Below are 8,225 nucleotides of genomic sequence, written 5' to 3' on the forward strand. Positions count from 1 at the left end.
ACTCAGCTCTTCTGAGGCCCATCTGCAGCACTGCGTCCAGGCATGGGGTCCCCTGTACAGGAAGGACGTGGAGCTCTTGGAGTGGGTCCAGAAGAGGGCCACTAAGATGATCAGAGGGCTGGAGCACCTCTCCTATGGAGAAAGGTTGAGGGAATTGGGCTTGTTTAGCTTGAAGAAAAGACTCTGGGGAGACCTCATTGCAGCCTTCTGATACTTGAAGGGAGGGTATAAACAGGAGGGGAAATGGCTATTTACAAGGGTGGATAGTGATAGGACAAGGGGGAATGGTTTTAAACTGAGACAGGGGTAGGTTCAGATTAGGTGTTAGGAGGAAGTTTTTCACACAGAGGGTGATGATGCACTGGAACAGGTTGCCCAAGGAGGTTGTGGATGCCCCATCCCTGGAGGCATTCAAGGCCAGGCTGGATGTGGCTCTGGGCAGCCTGGTCTGCTGGTTGGTGACCCTGCACAGAGCAGGGGGTTGAAACTCGATGATCACTGTGGTCCTTTTCAACCCAGGCCATTCTATGATTCCATGATACCATTCAGATGTAGTTGGAGTGGTACACTACAGCATATAGTGTAGTCACACTGCTGACTACAGAACTATCAGAATTATGATCTGGAATTTTTGAGCGTGTTTCAGAATGAAATGCTTCTATTTAAAAGCATTATATTTGAAATGTATTTACATAAGCATGTATTTATGTACAGACTACGTGGGACACACCCAATGAAAGAACAAGAAATTGGGTTCTCCAGCAAAAAATGGAAGGAGCTGAGACGAATGAATCAATGTATCCCACGCTGACAGGAGGAGGAGGAGACCTCTCTGCAGCTGCTGGAATTCTGGAGGCTGTCAGACAAAAGCTGCAAAGTGCATCTCCAAAGCTAAAGCAATTGGCTCAGAAGGCTGCTAGCAGGTTAGACCAGTCTTCAACTGCTGATTGTGGTTAATGTGGTTAAAACCCATGAGCTAATACATTAGGTTTTAATCATAATTCTCACACTGAAGCCTAGTTTTTGTGTTGCTCTATGTTCATAGTGTATGCTTCTATTTGCTTGAGATGTGCTGTTAAACAGGATCACAGTGTGTCCATCGCTGTGCTCTTTCCTGTATGATGTGGTCCTTTATAAGTTACAGCAAAATCACTTTCTTTGCAAACTGATGAATTGAGGTTGGTGTATGTGGAAGATCATTTTATAACAGTTCAATAATTAAAAAATTCACTGTGGAAGGGGAAGAATATAGAGGTTACTGCTACAGCCATGCCTTGTGGTTTATCATCTGAAAAATCAGTATTTTCTAGTCAAGTGAAATGTATCTTGATTCCTACTATCTCAAGTTACTGTCTCCTTAAGGAAAAATATAGTGTGGGAGGTTTGAATCTGTTTTTTTTATTTCACTGTGATGGTGATTTGATATTAAAACATTTATTCCAAAACATTTGAGCCAAATGAAATGCATTGGATCTCAAAAATACTCCACAATTTTTTTTTTTCTTTTTCACACAGATCAGTGGGAAGCAGAAGAATATCTTTAAACACTCTTCATATAGAATAACCTTTACTCAAAATCTGTAGAAACTGTTCAGTGCAAATTCATTATGAATTTGAGCCATTTTAACGTATATCTCTGTGAGCGACTGACTGCCTTTGAACATGAGGGTGTATCTCCAGTAACTGTGTTGATGTGGTTTGTTGAAGGCCCAGCATGTGTTCACTGTGAAGGCGCTGCTCTGTTGGTCTGACACTGTGGTACTGAAATTGTCATTTCAGGATGCAGTTTGAAACAGCAGATGATCAGGACTTCATTGCAATACAAAATGCTATCGAAGAAGTTATTTCAGAGCTACACAAACTTCCTGGAGTGTCCTGTCTGGAAGAGGTGAGAATGCAGTGTCATAACTTTGGTGGGAGAGTTAGAGAGTTAGATGGTGAGATGGGAGCAGAAAGCAGCACAGAGAAAGAGAAAGCAGCACTTTATTGTGTTGATACAAGACATTTACTGCAACTGCTCTGTATTTATTAAAGGAAATTGAGTAGTGTGTATAAAACCTGAAATGGAATGAGTTGTGTAATCTGTTACAAAGACTTCAGCAGTATGTGATTTTAACTGAGCCTGGATAGATATTATTTGCATCGAAAGCAAGTGTTTTCTATGTGACTTGTGAAAATTTTGGGGATTTTCTTTCCTCCTAGTTAGATAAATTTTAAGCATAGTAAAAGAGATTCTGCACGCTGCTACAGTTGGAATAACTGAGCTTTCATAAAGTATTCTGCTGTTGATACAGGTTAAGCATAGAAAAAGCAACGTTGGCCCATAGCTTACATGTGCACTTTGTTTTCTTTATATCAGTTCTGACGAAGTTATTGTCACTGTGCATAAAAGTATTTTTCCTGTAAACCGAAGTCATATTGTTAAGCTGGCAACTCGGAGCACACATGGTTTGGTTTGCTGTTTTCCTTGCAGCTGAAGTTGGCGCTGCCACCTGGGACCCCCTCCAGCTCCCTGACAGAGCGGCTGCTACGGCAGAACGCCCAACTCACCGGCTTCGTCAGCAGGCTCAGCGAGGAGAAGAATAATTTGAGGAACGCTGTCATGAAGCTGGAGGAAGAGCTGAGGAGATACCAGCACAGACGTACTTCTGGAGAGCACGTAGGTCTTCAGTGGCACAGCTCTCATGAAGCATTGTGTAGCCATAAAAGCACTGTGCTGTGAAACAACCGATGCTCTTTGTGCTCGACACCTAAATGAGAGTGTTTGAGCTATCTGTCTTTTGCAGCTTTCTTCCTACAAAGTAAATGGATGCGAGTTATTCTTGTCCTATGGTCAAGACATCCTGACGCACTGTTTACTGTAAAGTTTTTCATGTTAACCACCTTTGGTTTTTTGGTTTTTTTTTTTAAGAATTCCTTGCACTTCTCTTTTTAATCCGCATCTCATCACCCAACTGGGCAGTGAATAGATGCAGAAAGCTTCAACATCACTGAGCTAATTTGGTCCATTGCAGGGAATTAGTTTGGTTTGGCTGTATTTTTCTAGGATGTTGGACAGGCTACAAACTCAGTGCATTGCAGTGCGCTAGGGACCTCAGATCTTTTCTGTGGAAAAATGCTTGGTTATTTTAATCAGTACTTTTATGAGCTCTCCACCAAAGCAATGACTAGAATGACACGACCAAACTTTTCCAAACTGTGTGGTTCAAATAAGTTTCTTCTCCTCCAGTCTTCTAAACACTCGTCAGATCTTGGAGTTAACATTGATACGCTGGTTGCCTCTGAGAAGGAAAACTGGAACAGAGAAAAGCTGTCACTGCAGAAATCTTTGAAACAAGCAGATGCAGAGCTGTCCAAGCTGAGAGCAGAACTCCGGAGTGAAGCTTTCCTCAGAGAACTGGGATCAGATTCTGAAAATGTTATCTTAAGGGTAGGAAGACTTTATTGCCTGCCTAATAACTGTGCCTAGTTTGTTTTGTTGTCAAGTTCATTTGGGCCTGTTTTTTTCTGAGTTCACTCTGCTTTTTCTAACAGAACAGGTGTTAAATTTGGATTTTAAGTTTTCATCCTCGCATACGTAACTCTGTCAGTTGTTATCCCCAAGAATGACAAGTGAGCACTGCATTGTCCTTTTGTGTGTACTCCATTTCTTGCTGCTCAGGTGGTCCTCAGCTTATGACACTGCATTCACCAGGTGTGAGCTGTAGCACAGGCTTCTCCATAACAGCAAGCAGTAAATAATCACAGCAATGCTAGAGGAGTTGTCATATCAAAAGTTGTGATTGTAATCATTCCTGGAGCTTATGCTGCTGCTTCTCTTTTCCATCTTGTAGAGAATTTATGGCAAATACCTCCGAGCTGAGAGCTTCCGGAAAGCTCTCATTTATCAGAAGAAATACTTGCTGCTGTTACTGGGTGGATTCCAGGAGTGCGAAGAAGCCACGCTGGCCCTCATTGCACGGATGGGTGGGCAGCCCTCTTACACAGACCTTGAGATCATCACACATCATTCAAAGGGTTTCACAAGATTTCGCTCTGCAGTCAGAGTGTCCATTGCAATTTCAAGGTAAGCTGGAGGAAGTTTGGTTTCAGACAGATGCATGCACTGAATCTGTAAGTGGGGCTTTTTCTCATAACACTCTGCTGTTACAATGTGGGGAATGTAGCAGGGCAAAAAGTATGTTTAGTGCCGGTTGAACATGCCGATGCCCTGCTCTGCATGGCATGAGCCATTTGCTGTCTGTTCTGCCTTATGCAGCACCTTTGGAATCACTGCAATAGCAGAGAATAAACTGAAAGCATCCAGGCTGGATGTGGCTCTGGGCAGCCTGGTCTGGTGGTTGGCGACCCTGCACTTAGCAGGAGGGTTGAAACTAGATGATCATTGTGGTCCTTTTCAACCCAGGCCATTCTATGACTTGACAGCAGAGAGTTTGCAGAGGCTCTAGGGATGTGTGTAAGGAAGTTTTCTACCTAATCGTTACGCTTTCAGTGCACATCCATTAATTTTATTTGGCTTTCAAGAAATTCTTACACCTTCTAGAATATAAAAAGCAGAGTATGTGCTTAAATGATTGCTTCCTTTAGCCTGAAGTTTAGGTTTGTGGTTATTTTGTTTTTCAATTCCAGAATGAAGTTCCTGGTTCGTCGATGGCAAAGAGTTACGGGTTCTGGTATCTTAAGCCTCAATAGAGATGTCTTTAGCCAGAACGCAGGTAAACTGTAGCCCAGTAACGACTGAAAAATGTTATTCTCAAGTCACACTGCTGCTTAGTGTAGGTGGCTTTGATTTGCATTGTCTTGTACAACAACTGGGCTGCTGTGCCCCCTTCTTTTTGTCATAGTTGATTGGATTTACTTGTTTCTCAGGTTCCTGGAAGTTTCAACATCTGACATGACCACTGATCTGTTTGCTGTCTCTTCAGTCTGTTTTTTTGCACTCTTGTGGGTGGGATTATAAACAAAATCCGACAACTTCCCAAACAGTGTGTGTTTGTAAGACCACAGCTACGTGCATCTGTGGGTTTCTCTTGAGGCCTGCGTTCTGAGAGGGAGCACCAAGGGCAGGGGCAGGCAGAGGAATCTGAGATGTGTGGAGTGGCTGTCCTGTGTGTTTACACTGCAGCGCCCTTTTCAAGCTCTAGGCCAGCAGCAAACTGTTGCTCTTGCTTTTTAATTAATTTCACTTGCTTTTAAATGGCAACAAAAAACCTGTTTCTTGCTAAACCCCATTTTTGCAAAATGGAGACAGAAAACTTGCACTTACAATTCCCAGTAATGTGCATAAGGTATTACATCTTTCTTTGCTTTTTAGTTTTCAAGACACTGGATTTTCTACTTCTAGGTAATGAATTGCGGCCTGACTCATTCTCCAGTGGCATGGATCTCTATGGAGAACAAAGGCATTCCTATAGATCCCGATCAGATATGGAGTCTCCCAGATCTCCTATAAACTTTCAACAAAAGTGAGTTCTGTTTCAGACGACGATTCGCTATCAGGATGCCGTTCAGCTGCACGAACATGTCAGCAGTCACTGATGAGGTTCATAATCTTTGATGCCAGAAGTCTTTTAACATTTGTTTTCCATAAGGAAACATAACCAAGTGCATCTCAGACCTTTGATGTGCACCTACTCATTGCCTGATTAAGGCCAATGCTTGCAGGCGTTTCTGTATGACTGCTGCTGTGTTCTTGGCAGAATTTGTGCACTGGGTGAAAGTGATCTGCACAGTTTTGGCTTTGAGAAGCCAACCTCAGCTGCCTGTGGGCTCTGAGATTTCCCGCAGATTGGATTTGAGTCATTTGGGATCTCTGTTTTTATATGAACCACCTCAACATCTGTAACCTCAGTTTGTGGCAATCATAATGCTTTACATAAAAAAGATATTTAATCTATTTTAGCCACTTATGACTTACAGAAAGTACCAAAGAAAGCCAGAATCCCATACAGAAGACTGTCCTTGTTTGCACAAGCTTCTTAATAGAAAATCTACTACAGCTTCTGCTGCAGTCTCAGTAGGAATTTGCAGTCTTGATCCCAGAGAAATGCAGAAACAGATCAGATGCAGTGGAACGAAAATGCAGTTGGGCAAGGAGGTTCTTCTGGGGGAGGCACTGTATTGTGATAGGACCAGGGAAAATACAAGAAATGAGTGTTTTACAGTAAGGGCGGTGAGGCACTGGAACAGGCTGCCCAGAGAGGTGGTAGGTGCCCCATCCCTGGAGACAAGTCAGGCTGGACGGGGCTCCGAGCACCTGATGCAGCGGCAGGTTTCCCTGCTCACTGCAGTGGAGTTGGACCAGATGGCCTTTGAAGGTCCTTTCCTCCTCCAATGATTCTGTGATGGCTGGAGCAGTGAGTGGCAGGGAACTCCAGTGGGCGTGGTGTTCTGCCTGCTGTGTGGGCAAGGCAGCGGACACGCGCCCTGCCAGGCCTCTCTGCTTACAGTGCCCTGCTATGTCTGCTGATTCTTTTTGATCTGACGTTTTGGTTTTGAAAAGCATCTGTGTTCTTCTGCCCCCAGGTTCCACAGTATGCAGGCTGACTTGAACCCAGTCTCTTTCGCGTGTTCTCAGCTGCAGAACTATGATCCAGAAAGAGCTTTAACAGATTACATCCACCGCCTGGAGGCACTGCAAAGGCGGCTCGGAAGCGTGCAGTCAGGTATGAGTTGGGGCACAGTTCCAAGCTAGAAGGCACGTGCTGGCGCTGAGATGTGTACAGACGTCTGGTTTGGGGCACTTTCAGCCTTGAACAGCAGGTTATTCTGTACTGCAGCAAGCCCACTGAAAAGAACGTGATCCAGTTCTTTGAAGGGAGGCCTGCCCAGGTGTGCTTCAGTAACAGATTTGGAGTTTATCGGTGCCATGTTGATTTTCACCGGTCTCATAAATGTGTGATAAGAATTCTGTGTGTCTCTTTAAGAGGTTAAGTGAGGTGGAGAAAAGCATACCCTAAGGATTGGAGAGTTGGGGTGCAAGAGCAATTCTTTTCTATCACTAGGATTATAGAAGTGACAGCCTTTTTGTCCCGCAGATGATAATTTTTTTTGCTATAAAGGGAATCAAGAAAATCAGTGGGGCCTGATTTATCAAACAGAGGGTGGGGCTGAGTTATGGAAATTACTGTGGTAAAGTCTTATTTTAGCATAAAATCCGTCCTTTGAAGATTTGTTTTTAAATGATTTCCTGCATAAAACCTTTCCCACTCATTCATCACAGTGACGCCGTTGTGAACCCTCAGCTCCTTATTCCACGTGCTCTGATTCAAATCTTTCTGTCTTACAGTGTCCACCTCATACACACAGCTGCACTCAGCTATGAGAAGATAATACCCTCTGCCCACTCCATCGCTGGCAGTGATGTCAATGGATTGATGCCTTCTGTAAACCCGTGCTCTTTCTGTGCTTTCTGTAACGTGTATCTGGTGGGACCAACACAAACACGGCTGTACGATCCTATACAGTTCCATCCTGGCACACCCATGCAGACTGGGGTTATGGGAGATTTATGTATATAAGCAATTCGTGGTCATGCAAAAAAAAAAATCATTAAATTACATGTATATTTGTGGAATGCTAATTTAAATGATTAACTTATGAAGTGTGTATTTATCAAGGGGGTGCAAAGATGAAACTTGTGTATTAATTACATTGAGCTCCGTTCAGAGAAGTTCACTTGCACTTTTTCTGGCAAGGCTACTGAAGTTACACAACTCTCCTCATATTTGCTACTGGCAGTGCAGACAGAATAGCACTTGTAGAGACCTATTTTTGTAATGGTAGAAGTTTTGAATTTTATGGGTATTTTGTCAAAGTACTGAAATAAAGATGACTTCATGCTTTTAACTGTGTTCTACTCTTGGAAAGTTCTTAAAATTGAAGAATCGTTCCCTTATTTAGGTTGAAAACCTCACTCCTAGGCATGCTCCTCCTGGCCGTGGCAGCCGTCTTGTCACCAATTGCAGAAGTGCTGCTACTTGACAGGAGGACAGGGGCAGGTTTGGTTTCTGCAGTTCCTGGCTGTACCTTTGGGGGCTGCAAGAGATTTGTGTCCTCTCCCTCAGTCGCTGTCATTGAGGTGAAAACAAAGGTCTGTGACAGTTTTACCGGGGTTAGAAGCAGCCTGGGTGAGCCCTTCCCTCAGGGAGCGCTGTAGGGAAGGAGGGGAAGCTCTGTGCATGATTGGCTAACTGTGTACTTAGATGCATTTTCTTTCTGGTAGT

General features: G+C 43.6%; 1 protein-coding gene across 5 annotated transcripts in view; it reads left to right on the plus strand.

Annotated features, from left to right (window-relative positions):
* The window catches only part of AKAP9 (A-kinase anchoring protein 9), a 100,655-nt gene extending 92,807 nt beyond the window's left edge, over positions 1-7,848 (plus strand). For all 5 annotated transcript variants that reach the window (XM_052695692.1, XM_052695694.1, XM_052695695.1 and 2 more), the window contains 9 exons: positions 715-923; positions 1,780-1,888; positions 2,474-2,659; positions 3,230-3,430; positions 3,834-4,066; positions 4,630-4,715; positions 5,345-5,465; positions 6,526-6,665; positions 7,289-7,848. In XM_052695692.1, coding sequence (XP_052551652.1) covers positions 715-923; positions 1,780-1,888; positions 2,474-2,659; positions 3,230-3,430; positions 3,834-4,066; positions 4,630-4,715; positions 5,345-5,465; positions 6,526-6,665; positions 7,289-7,332 — 1,329 coding nt within the window. In that variant the 3' untranslated portion in view covers positions 7,333-7,848. The remainder of the gene's footprint in view (positions 1-714; positions 924-1,779; positions 1,889-2,473; positions 2,660-3,229; positions 3,431-3,833; positions 4,067-4,629; positions 4,716-5,344; positions 5,466-6,525; positions 6,666-7,288) is intronic.
* The last annotated feature ends 377 nt before the right edge of the window (positions 7,849-8,225 follow it).

Source organism: Tympanuchus pallidicinctus, unplaced genomic scaffold, assembly GCF_026119805.1.
Source record: "Tympanuchus pallidicinctus isolate F22 unplaced genomic scaffold, pur_lepc_1.0 scaffold3, whole genome shotgun sequence".
NCBI lineage: Eukaryota > Metazoa > Chordata > Aves > Galliformes > Phasianidae > Tympanuchus > Tympanuchus pallidicinctus.